Source organism: Podarcis tiliguerta (genome assembly GCF_965153285.1).
Source record: "Podarcis tiliguerta genome assembly, chromosome: 4".
NCBI classification, from domain to species: Eukaryota; Metazoa; Chordata; class Lepidosauria; order Squamata; family Lacertidae; genus Podarcis; species Podarcis tiliguerta.
In genome coordinates this window covers 65,840,454-65,860,704 of record NC_139537.1, presented here as the reverse complement: position 1 = coordinate 65,860,704, position 20,251 = coordinate 65,840,454, and the positions used below count along the sequence as shown (strand labels likewise).

Here is a 20,251-nt window from a genome sequence, read left to right as displayed (position 1 = left end):
AAATTTTTTTCTAGAAAAAAAAAGGAAGGGGGAAGATGGCAATATTTGTTTGAAATATCATTATATAATTGGATACTGAGCCCATTAATCAGTGAGAACCAGGCAGTTTGTTCATAATTCTATACACGCAACCACCTCCACAAGCAAAAGAGGGGGAAATTCTGTATTTCTTCATTGTATACCTTCCTGGGTTAACTCACTTTGCATGGCACAACATAACTTGAATGTGCCCGGACACTGTGCTTTGATTTTATTAGAAATACCATATATTTTCTTGCAGCTTTTGTATAAGTAGCATGGTGTTGTTTATAAGTAATTGAAGAAAGTACTGTGGTACCTTGGTTTTCAAACATAATCTGCTCCGGAAGACCGTTTGACTTCTAAAATGTTCGAAAACCGAAAACTCAATATGCAGCCTCAAAACGTACAGAAAACTCCAACAGGAAGCCACCTCTGAAGTTTGAAGCATTTACTTCTGGGTTTTCGGCGTATGAAAACTGAAACGTTTGGCTTCTGAGATGCTTGAAAATTGAGGGACCACTGTATATCATCATCTTTGACCTTTAAGGGTACATGATACACTTGTAGTGATGCTCAGGGAATGGCTAAACAACTGTGATTCTCCCCTTTGTTTTTCTAGACCAGCTGACACAGGGTACTCAGAATTCCGTCCCGAACTGCCTGCCGCTCAGCAGGATTACAGCTTAGGAAACAAACGGAAAGTGTCTGCTAGGCCCTCACATGCAGTACAGGCTACACCTGCGTCTCAGGGGAGCCGAGGTAGATCTGGGACACTGCCCAGTGATTACAGATACTCACAGGAAAATGTGAGGGAGAAAAACAAAGATTACAGTGCACTGCCTCTTGCTATTTCTGAGCTGCAAATATCCAACGGGGACCGCTTCTGCCCACCACAAATCAGAGGAGAGGGAAGCCTGCAGGAAGATCCAGCCCTGCTGAGTAAGAAACATGGGCCTGTGCCCCAGAGGCCTTCCCCTTCAAAACGAGAGAATAAATACAGGCGACAAGACGATTCTTCAGCGTCACTTGCTGCTTCCTCAGAGTCTTCACTGACAGCGCCCAGCAAGCCAGCTCATTCCCATTCTGCCATTGCTGCCAGTGCGGTTGAGGTTAACGTGTCTCCTCCTCAGACTCCTGTAAAGGTTTTTGAAAAATTGAAAAGCACTGAGCTGCCAGAGCCTCGCCAGTTGGCGCCCGTCGAGAATGTTTGCCAGCACTTAGAAGAAAAAGCACGCCTCAAACCTGAACCTGGTCCACCTTTAACTTATCGCTACCATTTGAAACCTGGAATGGAGAACTCAAGGTCCCCTTCTCCACAATTTGCTCCGCAGAAGTTGACAGATAAGCCTCCTGTGGCTGTTCAGGATGAGAATCCCACAAGGTAAGGCAGCTTTACATGAATTGTTAACCATCTTGCCTTAAGATTTACATTGAAATTATTATTGCCCTAAATTAATTATTGTTACCTGTAGCCTGCTCAGCTGCAGCAGTGAATTTATGCTAACAGGGTTGTGACCACTTTTTTCTCTACTGATTTCCTCCTATGGAATTTTGTATGAATGAATGTTGTAGAGTCATACCTTAGATCCAAACAACCCCCAAAGTGATTGTTCCGGTTTGTGAACGTTCTTAGGAACCTGAATGTCTGAAGGGGCTTCCGCAGCTTCCAATTGGCTGCAGGAGCTTATTGCAGCCAATCGGAAGCCGTGCTTTGGTTTCCGAACATTATGGAAGTCAAACGATTCCGTGTGATTTCCAAGGTACAACTATATTTCACATTCACCTGGCTCTTCATTCATGGGTACTGCCGCCCATAAATCATCTGCAAATAAACACTGTGCAATTTATTTATTTATTTTATCTTTCAAATGGAGCTATCAGTCCAATACTTTTTTATTCTTAGCTATTCATACTGAGTAAATCTCAGTGTCTCTTTGAGTTTTCAGACATTCACAAAACTTGTCTGGGATTGTCAACATCAAATGTGAATGTTGGCTGTCACCAAATGTCAGACATTCAATTTAATTTGTCAAACATTCAATGCAAAATATGCTGGCAAGCACATAACTTTACTCTTATTTAGATTAAATATTCAAAACTGATAAATGTAGAGAAGTAAATTTATCATCCTGTGTTTAATTCCTTGCTATATTTGCAGTATTTGCATGCAAAGATAGTCACCTTATATTAATTGATAAGTGCCTCATAGATCACATATGTCTCAAGGACATGACCGTGCTGTGCCAGCGTTGGGCAAGATTTCTGATCTTCAAGATATGCACTGACAATATGGCCCAATAAATGATCTGCATCAATGTAGCTATAGTAACATGCTGCATATATCAGAATAGATCATATCTGTTGTAATGCTACTTGCAAACTGCAAATCCATTTATGAATGGCTGCTGTGGTCTATCAGCTGTGTCATCATCTGTGCTGGCATACCTGGCTTAGAATAGAATCATAGAGTTGGAAGAGGCCACAAGGGCCATCAAGTCCAACCCCCTGCCAAGCAGGAAACACCATCAGAGCACTCCTGACATATGGTTGTCAAGCCTCTGCTTAAAGACCTCCAAAGGAGGAGACTCCACCACACTCCTTGGCAGCAAATTCCACTGTCGAACAGCTCTTACTGTCAGGAAGTTCTTCCTAATGTTTAGGTGGAATCTTCTTTCTTGTAGTTTGGATCCATTGCTCCGTGTCCGCTTCTCTGGAGCAGCAGAAAACAACCTTTCTCCCTCCTCTATGTGACATCCTTTTATATATTTGAACATGGCTTTCAGACATGCTTAAAATACCCAAAGCACTGAATGCTTACAAACAAATGAAAATTTGGCAATCTTGTGCTCACTTATTTTAATGTTAATGAGGCAAACATCCAAGTTATGTGGGATTGTTTGAAAAGTACAGGTCCCATTACTGATCCTTGGGGTATTCCACTTTCTGCATCCCTCCATCTAGAGAACTGTCCATTTATGCCTACTCTCTGCTTCCTGCTGCCTAACCAATTGAAAGGAAAGGAAAGGAAAAACTTTGATGTGTTGTTTGCTCCTTACATTTGTTGGTCCCTATATATTTCCCTAAATATCTTGCGCAAATTAAATGTGATGGGCCATTTTGAGCCGTTAACGTTGTTCTCTTTTCTCAAGAATCGAAAGAGTGATGGATAACAACACAACTGTGAAGATGGTTCCCATAAAGATTGTACATTCTGAGAGCCACGCGGAGAAGGAAAGTAGGCAGAACCTTGTGAGCACCATTGAACTTCCTGCTTTGCCAAGCGGCTTGGAGAAGGACCAGATTAAAACGCTTAGCACTTCTGAACAGTCCTATTCCCGTTTCTGTGCTTACACGAGGCAGGGGGTGGAGCCAGAGCCTGAGAACAAAAGCCTTCTCCCTTGTTTGCAACCCGACGAAGCGCCTGGGAACAACACAAAGGACAGTGATGCTTCTGCCCATGCAGTCAGCTATATGAGGGCCAAAGAAAAGACCATGGAAGACTGGAAGTCGGAAGAGCTGGCCAGAGAGATTGTGGGCAAGGATAAGTCACTAGCGGATATTCTGGACCCAAATGCGAAAATAAAAACTACAATGGACCTGATGGTGGGAATATTTCCAAAAGACGAACATCTCTTGGAAGAAGCCCAGCAACGCAGAAAGCTGCTTCTAAAAAACCCTTCACCAAAAACTGCAGAGGACAAGTGAGTAGAAATATATTAACCTTAAGCCTTTTATCCTTTCTCCATTCCTTTGCCCAATGTGTGCATTTGATCAGCTTATTTTCTGTTTAGAAAGAGGGACTTTTATAATATAAATGCAAATCAAGATGTGTCCTTGTGGGTTCGTATAGTCCAATTCACTTTTTTGAAGCAGCAAAACGTCTCCAGTAAGCTTACAAACAGGGCATGAATTTCTGCAACCTTCATTGGTTGTTTGCAGTTCTTTGGTTGTTTCTGGAAAACGCAGATAGTGGTGGCCTGCCATAATTTGACAGGAACGTTGGTCCAAAGAACAGGGGCAGTCACACTAAAAGCCCTGCTCTGTGTTACTGCGAAGTGGGCTTCTGATATCTTTGGAGGTTGTAGAGGAGAAGCTGTCACATAGACTGCAGTGAGTGGGTATATAAGTTGGTCTATAAAGGAGCCTGGCTATGAGCTGTATAGGAGCCAATAGATTAGCGCCAGCAACTTGGACATAGCCCAGTAAGCAGCCTGGCCATAACTTGCAAACATGCTGTTATATGCTATTTGCTGTTGACAGCTACATCCTACACAGAGACAACACCGTTACTTGACATTTTTATATAGCAGTGGAAGTTTATTAATTTGCTTGGTCATTAATGACATTTTAATATATCCTCTTTCTGTCAGTAGATTCCACAGTTTAAAAGAGGGGTGGGAATCTCCAGGCTGTGGACCTGATAAGGCCCAGCGTGGGTCTCAATTTAGATCTACCAAGACCCAGTAGGGAAAATCAAGAAAAAATGGGTCTCCCAGCTTGTGCTTTTTCCAGTTTCCTGGAAAAAGGGATTGACAGTTAAATCACTCTGCATAGGGACTAGGGGTCTCCTAACACCTAACAGCTCTTAGCACCCTTAGCAAACTGTGGTGCCCAGGATTCATTGGGGGAAGCTATGACTTTTTAAGGGGTAGAATATTGTACTGCTTTAAAAGTATAGTGCAGATGCAGCCTTAATCCACCACCTGCCTGTCAACTAAACTTATATCCTGCTTTACAGTACAAAGCTTGTGAGGAAAGCTACACACACATGGATGGATTGATATACAGATAAATTTATTGTCAGTATTGTTGTTGGGCATTCTTGGTGCCCAAACAAATGCTCAGCAGTATTTTAGTTCTAGAAATACCATCAGATTGACCTTGAAATTTTGAGGACATAGAAGAGACTCATACTTGAAATTGCAAGCACCCTTCTAAAAATGAATAGGGCATGGAAAACCAAACCATCACGGTCTTTCCCCAAACATTATTTCCTTAAACAATGCCCCACAGTATTTAAACCCCAGTATGCGTTCACTAGAGAAAGTAAATCTCAAATTTGATATCCAAGCAAGTACTGGTTAAATTCTTGCTGCTTCTATCCAAATGAGATGGAGTCTTTATCTCCTTCCTGCCCACCTGATAGTTCCTCTTATAGTGTTGCCTATTTGGTCCAGATCATCCAAGGGGGTGAAGCCAGAAAACAGTGTGTCTTATCTATGGCAGAAGTTCAAAGAGTTGTAGGTCCTGTTAAGTTTTCTCAAGTCTTTCCTCAGACTGGTGTGACTCTTGGTAGGCTGCCTAGTCCCATTCTAAATGTTTACCTTTGGGGGAAGGGATGTAACCTTGATCAAATAGGCAGCAACCAGTTTGCAAATTCTATAAATCTTATTTGACAAAACCCTGTGTATGCATGTTTATTTGGGAGTAAAGCCAAGTGGATTCAATGGGACTTACCTTGAACTAAACATGCATAGGATCCGGCTGCAAATTAGCCAATTGCAATTTAACTTTACTGTTGGGTAATAGCTAGCACATTCTGTTTTCCAAGGTTTGTTCTTGGCTACAGCTAGTGTTGAGTGAAGAGAGTGCTTATCTTGGAGTCCTTGTTCAGACAACACCCTAAGCCAAATCTTGCAAAAAGGACTAGGACAGAGCCTGCGCATTCACATCACCTCGCTGAGGTTTGCATTAGCTTAGCATTTTGCGCGAACCTGCTCCTAGTGCCTTCGCTATCTTATTTTCAAAATGGCAATGAAATAGCTTTTCCAAAAGGTTGCATTCAGTAACAGGACCCTCTGAAGGCTTGCAATTTAAGCATTAGAATTGTGAATAATGAAACAAGAGCAGCTGTGTTTTTCACTAAAAGTTATGCTTATGGGATTATATAGTCGGGACTAATGAGGGCCCCAAAGAGGTTTAAACATTACCTTCCTGCCACTGGCCATATAATCAAGGATACAGTGTGGAAATCTAAACACTGACAAGGGAGCATCAATTAAGGGGCAAAATGGAAATCAGCATTTTCAGGCAATGATTTTGGCAGTTTCTTTTAATTGCCCGTCTCTTTAGCTAGGGTCTGAGAGTGCCAGAATGATATGGTTATTTCATGCGAGACATTAGCCCCTGCAATAGCCCCAGGGTGAAAGAGCCTTTCTCGAAGCCCTACAATTTACTTGCTGCAAACAGTGTTTCGAAATGATTACTGTCCTCCTTTCAATGTGCAGAATGTCAGGAAGCGAATTAAAATTGGGTGTTTCTCTTTTTTCCACCTTGGCTTAGGAAAGAGGAGCAGCCCCTGCCTTCAGCTATCCCCTTGACAACCAATTCCACTTACTACAGCACATCTGCACCCAAGGCAGAACTGCTGAACAAAATGAAGGACATGCAGCAGCAACAGCAGCAGCAGCAAAGTGAGGATTCTGAGGATGAGCTAGACCATGATTTATCTGAGAAGAAGGTAATATTGCATTTCTTTTTTAAAAACCAACCCATGCTGTTGAAATCCATGCTGCTAGAGCTGTCTAGTAGATCTCCACTGCAGCCAGCCCAGCCAAAAGCAAATGTGGCCAGGCCAGAAGCTGTGTGACAGCACAGGAGCTGGCAAGCTGTCATCGCAACTCACAAAAGATGGATGGTAAAGGTTTCTCTCAGACGGAATGAAAGCTATAGGACAACTGGCTGGAGAGTGGGCAGTGAAGTAAGGTTTCAGTTAAACAGATACGCCATGCAGGAACACAGGAAGCCACCTTATTTATGTCCAATCAGTCTATTATTCTATATAGTGCATCTCTGTCTACTCAGAATGGCAGGTTCTTGGAACTGGGTGCAGAGGTTGCTATGCTCACACCCCTTATGACATTTTAAACCAGAGACACCAGGATCTGAGTCTGGGACCTCCTGGATGTAAGGAATGTAGCTCTGCGCTGAGCTGCGTTCCCCTCCCTAAATGCAGAAGGGGGTTGGTAATGTTAGGAGTCCTTGCTTCACTTCGCTCATATGTCAGGAGGAGCAATTGACTGAACAGCAGCTGGCTTTTGTATTGGACAAGCCAACTTCACAACGCAACATGGTGGCCAAGACATGCAGCAACACTGTGCAGCAGAAACACGGCCCATACAGTACAAGTTCATATCTGCAGATAACAATCTGTTTATCTGATGTAGGTATCTCGACACCTACACACACACATACAACACTGCCATTTCATAATGAAGCAGTTCTGGTTAGATTTCAAAATCTTGATTGAATATAGATTTATGGGTTTCCCTGAACCAAGCCAGGTCTGAGAGAACACAGCCCTAAAGTCTCTCAGCTCCTTTATTCTGGGGCTCATAAAAAGGGAGACTTGCCTCATAATTGGCTGGGCCTTTCCTCTGGCAAAACACTAAGGCCCTTCTGAGGGCCTGGCTCAACTGCTGTTTACATTATTGCTTATCCTAGGCAATGAGATATGTATTCTCTGCTTAAATGGGTGTTCCTTCAGGCCAAGTGCAAAGGTTGTTCATTCAAGCTTTGGCAACCAGAAACACAACTCTCCTCCAGTTTGGGTTCTTAATGCACCCTCTCCCCTCCAATAATGAGGAACCTGGGAATCGACGCACCTACATATGCAGCATTTTTTTAAAACATAGGTGAAGTGACCGGAGAAGTACTTCAGATGTATCTGCAGCCGGAGGGGGGGGGGCATTTTCCATGAAGCAAACCCTGGGTGAGATCTGCATCTCTCCCTCCATCTGGTGTGCCAGTCAGATGCAGCTCCCACCTGCATGGGATTGCCTCATGGGAAAACAACTCACAGCTCCAGGTGATTGTAGGTATGTCTGAAGTAAGTCTGAAGATGATATCATGTCAAAAATGTGCAGTTGGCAGTGAAACCAAGGGAACCTGTTGGTGTGGTCTTGTATCTTGACAAAGAAGACAATTGCTTTTTTTACTAACCAACAATGCAGCTTACGCAAGAATAGCTGAAATATGTGTGTGATGCATATGTCCTACTTGTGTGTGACAAGTAGGAGCCGGAGGCATCGGAATTGCTACACTTGACTTTTCACTTTTGCAAATATTCTCAAAAGGAAGCATGTAGGAGACATCGCAAGAGCACATTGCAAGAGTTCCCTGGGAGAGGGATTGGTTATTAAAGCACTCTGGGAATTGTAGTGCTGTGAGGGAAACGGGTCTCCAAAGAACTTTCGGTTCCCTTAATGAACTACAGTTCCCAGGATTCTTTGGGAAAGCCATGGCTGTTGAAATTGTTGTGATACTGCTCTAAAAATATGGTATGGGTGCGGCCTTAAGAGTATTTAAGAGTGAAATGGGGCTGGGAAGATTTAATTGTGATTGCATCTGTTATGCCGAATAAATTGAGCTTACTCTCCTCCCCCCCCCCCTTTTTTTTCCTTAGCAAGAACTTATAGATAGCATAAGTCGAAAGCTGCAAGTGTTGCGGGAGGCTCGTGAGACACTCCTGGAAGACATTCAGGCCAACAATATGCTTGGAGATGAAGTGGAGGCCATTGTCAAAGAGGTCTGCAAATCCAATGAGTTTGACAAGTTCCGGATGTTTATTGGGGACCTGGATAAAGTGGTCAACCTCCTGCTGTCACTCTCTGGCCGTCTGGCCCGAGTAGAAAATGCACTAAACAACTTGGATGAAAATGCCTCTCCTGAAGAGCGGGTAAGTCTTATGTTTTTTTAAAAGAGATCCTGTCTAATGTTGCTCTCTTGATAGCAAGTAGATTTCTTCAGTGACAATAGCTGACCTTAAGTTTAAAAAAATAAAACAAAAAAACCCCCAACAAGGATATAAAAAGCAAAAAAGCTAGCCAAAGACCACAAAAAAGACACATGTGGCAGAGGGGTAGCGATTCCAAGATTTTGAGACAAGCTGAGACATAGAAGAATCATTCCAAGTTTCAAAATGTCTTGGTGAATATGATGATGTTCTAGAAGGCGCTCTGCAATTTGCCTATGAGATGCACTTAGATTTTACTAGCATTCTTCCTTTATGGCACGGAAATTAAAATGTTCACCATGTGACTCAAGGAACTAAAACTGAAAACTAAAAGCCTGTGTTTCTATATAGCTCCTAAAACGTGTTCCATTCTGCCTTGCCTTTCTTTGATCTCTCTTGTGAGCCTGTGAGCATCACCTTTCAGCCCTTCTCTATTCCACAACCACAGCCTATATTACTATCCTATTGCTGGCCTCCCCAGTTTTTCTCCCCCCCGCCCCCAAGTTGATTACAGTTTATTTAATTGACGTTTATAAACCCATCAGTACTTAATAAGCTCTTCCTCTTTCCCCCCCCCCCCGAAAGCGTCATGACTTTGCACAAATAAATATGTGTGCAAAAGAGAGAATTAAGAACTGGATGTTTCTCTAAGCTTAGGGTTAAGGAGATGGTGGTTGTTTTTAAATGGATTTTTCAAGTCCTATTGATTCCATCTTTGTAATCGTACACATTTCATATCTGCCCTATGCTCGCTCTATATGTTCTCAGTGAGTAGGTTTCTTAGCAGATTTTATTACAACCCTGTAGCAGTGAGATCAGGCTGACTTACCTGCCAAATTGCACCTGAAATGACCTGGAATGGTTTTGCTCTCTCCCCCTCAAGCGGATCCTGGTGGAGAAGAAGAAGCTGCTCACACAGCAGCACGAAGATGCAAAGGAACTGAAGGAGAACCTGGACCGAAGGGAACGCATTGTCTTTGACATTTTGGCCAACTACCTGAACGACGAGAGCCTTGCCGATTATGAGCATTTTGTCAAAATGAAGTCAGCCCTCATAATCGAACAGCGAGAGCTGGAGGACAAAATCAAACTTGGGGAGGAGCAGCTGAAGTGTCTGACTGATAGCCTTCAACCTGACAGGCCCAAATGACATTCACCCAAGGACCTTGGAAATCGAAACAACGTGGGTTTAGAAGTATAGAACTCCTCCGTTCACTAGGAGGAGCTGCTCAAAAGAAACAACAACAATAAGTCATAATAGCAATAATATTCAGGGGGAGGGGAATTGTTTCTGTGTGGGGTTATTTGCATTTCTAGAAACATTTCAAAGCCTCTCTGGCTTTCCTTTATCACACAGCCTTAGGAACCTCTCCGGACATTAGATTCTGTGCTTCAGATTCGGTATATTCAGGAATCTGCTGCAGTTGTGCATGAGTGCAGTTCTTTCTTTTTTTTTAACAAAGAAGAAATAATGTGTGTGGTTTCTTTTCAGATTCATATAGGTTGCTGTGGAGCCCTCAAAAACTTAACAATGAGGATTTTAGGAGACTTTTTTTGGGAGGGAGCAGGATACAGCCATATCAAACAGACAGAAGAGATTTAAACATGTTACCTGTCTAGTGTTGTATTCAGGTTGGTGAGATATAGTGACGTTTGCACATTTGATCTGCAATCCTATGCACACTTACCTGGGAGTAGGCCCCATTGAGCAAAGTGGGACTTACTTCTGAGTAAACACTCGCAAGATTCCACCAGCAGGTGCTGTTTTGAAGAAGTGTTGCATAAGCTCTGCCTTTCCAAAAAAAATTATGTCGATACTGTTTGGATGAGTAGACCTTGGAACAACCTATAATAAGCTACTTTCAAACACACCAGGAAACTGTGTGACTGTACATGGTTTTTAATGTCTCGGCGGAGTGGAACTTGCCATTATCGTTATTTTCCATTTGAAGATAAAGTTGGAGAATTTTAGCCAGTCTTGTTCAACTCATTAATTATCATCTTCTCCACAGCACAAAGGCAATAATTTCATTCAGCTCAGCTGTCTTATATGAATGAAGTGTAACTAAGGGTCTGACTATAATATGCACAGGTCTGTAAATAAAAGGCAGAACTTCTGCTACATTATGCTTGGTGCCATTTGCCAGGGATTCAGTGAATCGAACTACAAATTAGAAGATCATTCTGTATATCTTTCATTTGCACAAAGCTAACTGTGTGTTTTTTAATTTTATCATGTCCTTCGTGCCTAGGACTGCTGCTTGTCCAGCTTTTTCATGCCTCAACAAGAAGCATGATATCCATTTTACTGAAGTACATTGGAAACGTTCACTGTTATTACGTGAGTGTGTTCCCATTTTCATATTAACAAATCTCCCTGCCACTATGGGACTTCCATTTTCCACAAGGAGTGATGCATTAACACTGCCATCAATGGAAAAACATCTCTCTATAAAAAGTCCCACTAAACTGTCCTCTACAAAACAAGAATGGTGGGATAACAAATGCTGATGTACTAATCTGCACAGTAAGTGTTCCCTCGCATTAATGTACATATCTGACGGATAAAGGGAAATCATACTTGTTTATAGGCTGTTTTTAACTTATACTGAGAAAATTATTTACTCAGCACTTAAATCTTCAACTCCCCTGGCTGTAGTGCCCTCCCTGACAAGGGGAACTAATTTAAACATTACGAAAAAAGAATTCTCTTGACACTTGCCGCTTGATTTAAGTGTAGGCAAAATATTTCCCTTCTACGGTTCTCAACATTCAGGTAAAATGCAGTCATAAATATAAGCAATGGTTGACTGTACAGGGTCTTGGCATAATCACTTCTATGTAATCAAGTATTTCAAAGACAAATCCTAGAAGGGGGCTTTTCCCTGAGTTATCAGTGCTATTTCACACACCATAGGCCACTGGCCTGCACCGGGGTCATTCCTTTAGCCCTCTGCTGTACTAATGGGTCCCAAGTTTGTCTATTCCGTTTAGAAGACATCTGACGAGTTACCAACATCAACAGATGCTGCTACATCCAACCAATATTACAGAAACAGATCCATTTTGTCTTGGAATCTTTTACCTGATCCTTAAATAAAGCCAAGCTAAGATAAATGATTATTTGTACTTCAGTCAGCTGTGAGCTTTTACATGTCACTCTTTTTTTTAAAAAAGAGACTGTGATTTTCTGATTGTGTATGTGAACTCCAAATATAATTTCAGTATGTGTGTGCACAGTACTTTGAGTTAAATCATATAATTCTTATGAAGATAGCAAAATGGAAATTGATGTATCATTATATATTATCCTTTTCATAATGTGATATTTAATCACTCCCCTTGCTTCTTCCTTTGTTCTTTATTGTTGCTGGCAGGCTCTCCGGAAGGGACCAGGAGTGAGATTCTCCCTACTGCTGTATATATTTCTATAAATAGCTTTTTTGTTGCTTTGTAAGAGAGAGAGAGAGAACCTGGTGCTAATGTCTTGCCTCTGGCACCCATAAGTGAAGGATTCCTTTTTCCATCTTATGGGTCACTGCAGTTTTTAGAGCTTTTTTGTATTGTGGGAGGAAATAAAGTCTTTCCGATTTCTCCTGTGTCCCCCTTTAAGTTTTCAACCCTGAGTAAAAAGCATATAGAGATTTCTTTCTTGCTGCTTGAGTATAACATCATGCTTGACCGAGGGAAATAAACTGAATATTGTGTTTCAGTGTAACGAGAAATTTATTAATTTTAATATGTTACCTACATAAGGTTCAAATATACATAACCTGCTTTTCATAGAGGAATGTGCATACCGTTTTGGTGATGGTGTCTGAGTTAATTATAATGACCTTTCCCCAGTTCAGATCCATTTAAGTTTAGAATCCTTACCAAATTCAGCTTCCAAAAAGAAAGGATGGGAGGATATTAAGCCAAATTTTGTTAAGGTTCTCCCCCGCCCCCCAATTGTGGAATAACGTGAGATTTCCCATATTTTGTGTTATGCTACAGAGTAGACACTAGAGGGAGAAAGAGTCAAATATAGGACAATGCCTGTAGATAAATGAAATTACGTATTTAGTTAGCTAAATGGGATAAATATTGGTCCCACTGAGCAACAGCTGACCAATTAATTTAATTTAGACTGCAATCCAATGTTCAACTGGACTCATTGAGACTAACGTCTGAGTAAACATGTATAGGATTAGGAGTGATTGATGTTTTAAAAAATCATCTACCGTTCCATAAAAAAAAACCTTAAGAACAATATTAAAGGAATAAAGACATTACTATCAGCAGCATTATGAGAAAACGGCTGAGAATTCACAGACAACGGGCAGAAGAACAAAAATAAGAGATTTTAAAATTCCATGTGGAGCAGCTTCGGTACTGACAATATCAGAAGGATCGACCAGAAGAAAGATTAAAACAGCCTGCAGTTTTGTTTTCTTTTTAACTTCAAAAGGAGAGTTAACTCTGTGGCTGGAGGGACTGAGCATAGTGGACCCTGCTTTTGGAGAAGGATGGGATAGAAATACTTTAAAATCAAGATCCATTAGAATCATAGAATTGTAGAATTGGAAGGGATTCCATGCAGGGAAGGGACTCAACATGCCCGCCATCCAATTTGAAACTGTACCGGACCCTATTTAGCTTTGCAAATTTGCTAGCAGTTTTATTGCTGCGCCACTAGGTGGAGGAGCCTGATGTCTGATGATACATGCGAAAACCTCCATTGATTCCACTAACTGTTTCATAATGAACATGGTAGTCCTTCAGTTAAGTCAGTACCAAGTTTTTCAGGGCTTTAAACATCATAAACAGCGCTTTGAACAGTGCCCAGAAAATAACTAGGAGCCAGTAAAGTGGTTTTAGCAAAGGAAATGCATAGAAAACTCTGCTGTAGTCTGGATTAAACTGTTGTTGGACTACAATTCCCATCATCCCTGACTATGGGACATGCTGGCTGGGGTTGATGGGGTTTGGAGTCTGATGACATCTGAAGGGCTATCAGTTAGCTATCCCTCCCGTCACAGCCTTGGGCTTTAGGTAGACTGTAGTTCTGGGAGATGGAATGAAAGTGAATTTAGTGCATATGACTGCACACATGTAGATGCATACATAATTCTAATAGAAGTCCTAAAAAAAAAAATGAAAGCCACATCTGTCAGGCAACAGATGTGTGCCTTTTTAAAAATAATGCTTTTATTTAAAGCACTTAAACAGCAAAACCACAGATCCCGACAATTAAGATAAAATAAAGTAAATTATGGTGCTGGAGGAGACTCTTGAGAGTCCATGGACTGCAAGAAGATCAAACCTCTCCATTCTTAAGGAAGTTAGCCCTGAGTGCTCACTGGAAGGACAGATCATGAAGCTGAGGGTCCCATACTTTGGCCACCTCATGAGAAGAGAAGATTCCCTGGAAAAGACCCTGGTGTTGGGAAAGATGGAGGGCACAAGGAGAAGGGGACGACAGAGGACGAGATGGTTGAATAGTGTTCTCAAAGCTACCAGCATGAATTTGACCAAACTGTGGGAAGCAGTGGAGGACAGAAGTGCCTGGCGTGCTCTGGTCCATGGGGTCACAAAGAGTCGGACATGACTAAACGACTAAACAACAACAACAACACAAAGTAAATTAAGACATCAGTTTACAAATGCTAACATTATTACAACAAACTGAAAGTGGCAGAAGGTGGAACATCGTGAAATTTGGCTAAACAATCTATACCCTTTTTAACTTGGTGGGGTTACTGTTTTGTTTAACTGTTATGTTACATATTTTTTGCGTTTCTGTACAATCCATCCCGCTCGCTGTCATGGCTTCTTTGCTCTTTGGGGCTCGGGGGGGAAATAATTTTTCCCCTTTATTCCCCCCCCCCCCCCAATAAGTGTGCGCTATGGGCCGGTGCACCCTATAGGGCGAAAAATACGGTAAGTTCTTAACCCGAGGTACCACTGTATTGTAAACCACCCTGTGATCCTTGGATGGAGGGCAGTATAGCAGTATAGAAAATTAATAGTAATAATAGGTAAAGGTAAAGGGACCCCTGACCATTAGGTCCAGCCGTGACCGACTCTGGGGTTGCGGTGCTCATCTTGCTTTACTAGCCGAGGGAGCCGGCCTACAGCTTCCAGGTCATGTGGCCAGCATGACCAAGCCGCTTCTGGTGAACCGGAGCAGCACACAGAAACACCGTTTACCTTCCCGCCGGAGCGGTACCTAGTTATCTACTTGCACTGGCATGCTTTCGAACTGCTAGTAATAATAGTAATAAAATAAATAAATAAAAGTGTGTGCCATCACAACCAGATGCATCTGCATTTCCCAGGAATGAGTTTAGCCTAAACCATCTTGTAGATGGAGATCCTTTATGAAATGCGTTCAGGACCGGAAAATAAAACTGTACTGAGATACACACACAACCATTTTTACTATTGGAACTGCTCTGAATCTGACTTCAGGAAGAACGTGTTTTAACTGAGAGTGTCCTGTAATAGACACTCTGCATTGGGAAAGAAGGGAACTGAGTTCCCTCCAGTTTCCCACTTTCCTGATGTTCCAAAGGACCAGTACCCTGGAGTTATGATATGTCTTGTTGTCAGGATTCTAACTGGACTGTAACTGACCTAAGAATTCTGCAGAGCAGTTGCTGCTGTGGCCAGCAGCTCAGTCTTCTTGTGGCTTAGGAGCAGCTAGGAAATACCTGCTTTATTCCTGGCATGCTAGATTATAGCTGAGGAATGTATTTCACGTAAGTTTAAGGATTAAACCTTCCTCACTATGCCATAAGGCATGTTTATGATTCGCAATATATTGCCAGGGCAAATATGATGAAACCGGAATTGCAATATGGATCATATATTGCCCAGCCCTTCTAGTCATGGGACAGAATCTTTAAACTTTTCCTCTCCCCTGTGCGTGTCAATACCGTGCATAGATTTGACTCGCCTGAACCTGCAGAAGCCATCTCAGGAACTTGAATGTATAGTTGGATGGTGTGTGTGTGTGTATTTGGGAGGAGTTGCAGGAGCCCCCTGTTCTGCTGTCCTCTCTCCCTCGGTCAAGCAGCTACCCACCAGCTACTTCTCTGTCGTCATGTGCCTTAATGTCACAGAAGACAGACAGTGTTGCACTCAGCATTGCACAGAAGAGCACAGGAGCCCTTCTCAGCTTGGGTGAGGAGCTCTCTGTAGAAGCTGTGCTTACCCAGCTGGCATGTGCCCCATTGATATTTTCCCTTTTTGTGTTTGTTGGTCATGTGCTGGTGCCATTCTATTTTGTGTCCTAGGCATGCCTATCTACTTGCACTCCTCTCCCCCAAACTGCTAAGTTCCATTTTCCAAAACAGGTGTCTTGCAGGGAGGGGGGGGTGAAAAACACAAAAGGTGAAACTGCTAGATTTATTTTAAATTATTACCGGCCTCCTCTCTGCAATCTGTTATTATTACGATTACATTAGAAACAAAAATAGCTTCTCTCACAGATATTTGTCAAAATCAGTAGTTTGTGCTTTGAACCTTAAAAGTTCTAAGGTGTTGATTAATATTGCTCATCATAAATGTCTGAATTTGAAAACAAAACAAAGTTTTCTAAGATTTTTGAACAGTTAAAATGAACCTACTATATATCTGTGAAGTGAAACAAATATAGAAAGATCTTACAAATAATCTGAAAAGGAATCTGATAATTCATTGACAGAACTCTTAAGAACCTGCAGTTGTAGAATGAAAAGAACAGCCAATAAGGAACAGCATCTGTAGTTACACAGTCACAATAGGTTGAGAATCTTCTGTTTTTATTTTAGACCTTACAGTCTGCAGACTACAGTTCTTCAGTGTAGCTCCTGGTTTTGAGAGCTCTGTAACTAATTGCTTTATTGAAGAGCCCGTTTTTTCAAAAAGTCAACTTTTGTCAAAAGATTAACCAGGTAGAAGCTGTAACATTTTTAGAGGTTTACTGCTATTTTAAATGTGCCATTTCCCTTTTTATTTTAATACCCAACCGAATGCTTACAGTATTTGCTTTGAGGACAGTTTAACCACAAACTAAAATTCTGGAATTGGGAATCTTAGTATTTGAAGGGGCTTGTATGAGTCTAACATCCTGATCATGTAAGCTATTAACCAACCTGACTCCAAGAAACCAAACTAACCTTAAAAGAACTTGCTTCAGGTAATTTCTAAATGGCATTTAGTTGAGAGATTATTGAAGCCCCTGAGGAATTTTCTAATCCAAGCCAGCCTTGGCCTTGCCTCCAACCTGCCATTATGAAGTTTGAGCTGTTGTAAGCACTCTCAATTATAACACTTGCAATGTACAGTACGGGGAGAATAGCCTGTTGGCTTTGGTAACAGGGCAATTTATAGAAGTTTAACATCCTCAAAAAGAAAAATCAAAGAACCAACCATCCTGAAACCTTTCTCCCAATGAAATAAGATGTAAGTTAGGAAGAGCTTAGGTTCCCTTTTTTTTGCTGCTATCTTTTATTTCTGGGTGGATGTCCCACTGCTCAATGTCAGGCAGCCTAAAGCCATGGATTGTGACATTGTTTTCCATGGGCAGTTCTCACTTCTGCCCCAGCAAGGTAGGTGGTGAGGAAGGAACGCCAGAAAAAAGAACCAGGAAATTCCATCCCAGACAATTGAATCTTATATCTTTTCCTGTCTCTATGGATATCTCTGTTTCTGCATCAATGTTAATCATAGCTGTGATTTCTCTTCTTTCATTGGCTATTGACAATTGGGCGGAATAACATCTGCATATTTTGCCACGTAGATTTGAATCTACAGGGCTAGATACTTTTTTGAGAGGCTAGGAATCCATGCTAGCTAATGTGGCAAGCTGAGAACTGGTTAAAATCTGGTGCACCAGGCCATTACCTTCAAATTGGTTGTTGTTCTTTTGGCCAAACAGCTAACAGACTGCAAAATTTGCTCTGTTTCTCATTAGTCCTAGCCACCCCTACACTCCTCTTGCTGCAAACAGTTGATAATTTCTTCCAATTCAAATACTATCTATTGTTTACTTTGCAGCCAAAAGCTCCAAGACTTTATCTGACAAGGACAAGTAGAGGTAGAAATCATAGCAGAGTGAAGCATAGCCTGAATGCAAAGAGAAGTGAAGTTGAATGGCACATGGTATGTTTTAAAGCAGATTATATCTCATTATTTCATGACGATGTTTTCATTCCTTCTCTATTCATATTAATGTAGACCAGAGAGTGGTGTCATGTGATTAAATCCCGACACAATCCACATTTTGCAACCTCCCCTCTAAGACGAAGCAAATCTTACATGTCCTCTCCACAGATTCATTCTTAAGATTTAACCTCCCATATACTTCCAGTGAGGAGAATTCCATGTCGAAAAAAAGTATAATGTGACATTCCTAGGCATCGGCAGAACCTCTCTGTTGTGTAGCATGATGCCTAATAACTGGTTGAAGTGAAGGAATACAACACTGTGCATTTTATGGGAGTTAAGATTTTCATAATTCTGATTATGGGACTGGGAGTGGCCGCTGAGACCATATAACACCGGTCCTGAAAGACCTGCAGTGGTTCCCAGTACATTTCTGGGCACAATTCAAAGTGTTGGTGCTGACCTTTAAAGCCCTAAACGGCCTCAGCCCAGTATACCTGACGGAGCGTCTCCACCCCCATCGTTCTGCCCAGACACTGAGGTCCAGCTCCAAGAGCCTTCTGGTTGTTCCCTCCCTGCAAGGTTACAGGGAACCAGGCAGAGGGCCTTCTCGGTAGTGGCACCCGCCCTGTGGAACGCCCTCCCATCAGATGTCAAGGAAATAAACAACTGCCTGACTTTTAGAAGACATCTGAAGGCAGCCCTATTTAGGGATGTTTTTAATGTTTGATGTTTTATCATGTTTTTAATATTATATTGGGAGCTGCCCTGAGTGGCTGCTGAAACTCAGCTGAATGGGTGGGGTATAAATAATAAATAATTGTTGTTGTTATTGTTGTTGTTGTTATGCTGCTAGAAACAACTGAAAGGAACGCTGTGGATTGGGAAGGTGAGTGCTAGAAATAGCAGCCCTCATAAATGAAATAAAAGTGTTAATCAAATGTCTTTCAGAACAAGTCTTCATTTGGGTAAAGTTTCTCAACCTGGAAATGCCAGTTGAGGCTTCGTACTCCCTGCAACTTATTGGATTTTCAACAGGATGTGCTGGCTGCGTTCTGTCCTTGCTTACAATGAAGCACACAGACTGGAGGTTGTGGTATATTGATAAGACTGCCATGTATAAGGCTGGTATCGCCCACGTGGGAATATGGAAGATCTGCTTTCCCCCTAATTTGATAGGGGCTGATGAATATAGCGTAGTTTGTTGTCATGATTTTGCATTTAATGAGAAATTCTTCCCTTTAGAAATGAAGCTGGGCCAAATCCTGATGGTCGTTGCCTCGTTCCTTGCGTTTTTTGGCCTGTTTTTTTCCTTTCTAACTCCATGGAGTATTTTTTGCCCAGGTCTTACCGAAAAGCAGGTGAAATTGCTATTTATAACTGGAGGCCTCTTTTATGTGTTGTCCAGTATTTGTGTCTTTGTTCCCATTAGCTGGAATGTCCACTCCATATCGGCAAATAAAAGCATTGCCTTCCCTACTCCTTTTCACCTGCCCTCGCACCCGACAACACAAAGAAATGGAAGTGCAATTTATCTAGGGTTTATGTCAGGTATCCTGCTGCTCATAGGTGGGCTTTGTGTAATCGCTCAGAGGTGTCTTGTGAGATCAAATAGAATTATAGCCATGTAGAAGAGAATCCACCTACCAAACTAATCTAATGCGTGAGAAATTCACAAATGTCTGTAAAGAAGTGGCCTAGACAATCATCTCACTCACAAATATAATATATGAATTAGAGAAGAGTTAAAGTAGCTACTGCTGTCTATTTTTTAAATGACTATTATTACAATTTGCTGTAAAAAAAAATATCAAATGTTTGAAGGATTTGTCTTGCTGTGAATGTTGACTCCGTCTAATAAAGTTATTTTTAAACAAACATGTATTTGCTTTGACTCATTGGAATTGTGCTCAGTTAAGGTTGCCTCCTTACGGATGGATTCAGTTGCCTATCAGAAATTTAGTCTTGTGAAATTAACGCGGCTAAAGCACTCCTGTGGGCGGGGGGGGAGAGCCCAACATGCTTTTGAAAGGCCCTTTTCTGGTTAGGAAATGCACTGGGCAAATGCACTAAAAAGTATAGGATAAACTATTGATTGACAGGAAGATGCATAGCTTCCATGCAAGCAAGTCAGGATGAATGCTCCCTGTCATATCACCTACCCACAAACAAATCAGAATGGCCTCTCAGTAAAGAGGAGATATCATATAACATCAGGGTGGATGTTCAAGGAACAGACAAGGCATGGGTTGCATTCTTGGGTCTATATCAAGTAACTATGTCAAGTAGTAAAGCAAATGCATAGATATATTTTTAATTCTTAAATCTGTGTGTATGTGTCTACTGAGTAAGAGATGTCAAAAT

At 41.7% G+C, this 20,251-nt stretch overlaps 1 protein-coding gene and 1 long non-coding RNA gene across 10 annotated transcripts in view; both read left to right on the top strand.

Moving 5' to 3' along the window:
* Positions 1 to 12,467, top strand: part of SHROOM2 (shroom family member 2) — a 105,236-nt gene extending 92,769 nt beyond the window's left edge. For 6 of the 9 annotated variants that reach the window (XM_083437423.1, XM_083437422.1, XM_083437420.1 and 3 more), the window contains 5 exons: positions 641 to 1,402; positions 3,171 to 3,722; positions 6,304 to 6,481; positions 8,426 to 8,698; positions 9,639 to 12,467. In XM_083437423.1, the coding sequence (XP_083293549.1) occupies positions 641 to 1,402; positions 3,171 to 3,722; positions 6,304 to 6,481; positions 8,426 to 8,698; positions 9,639 to 9,905 (2,032 nt within the window). In that variant the 3' untranslated portion in view covers positions 9,906 to 12,467. The remainder of the gene's footprint in view (positions 1 to 640; positions 1,403 to 3,170; positions 3,723 to 6,303; positions 6,482 to 8,425; positions 8,699 to 9,638) is intronic. The other 3 variants (XR_014510411.1, XR_014510412.1, XR_014510413.1) reach the window with 1 other exon arrangement.
* A 3,070-nt stretch (positions 12,468 to 15,537) lies between these two features.
* On the top strand, positions 15,538 to 17,879 carry LOC310676127. The gene is made up of 3 exons (XR_014510415.1): positions 15,538 to 15,922; positions 16,552 to 16,674; positions 17,780 to 17,879. It is a non-coding gene; the product is annotated as an uncharacterized lncRNA (long non-coding RNA).
* The last annotated feature ends 2,372 nt before the right edge of the window (positions 17,880 to 20,251 follow it).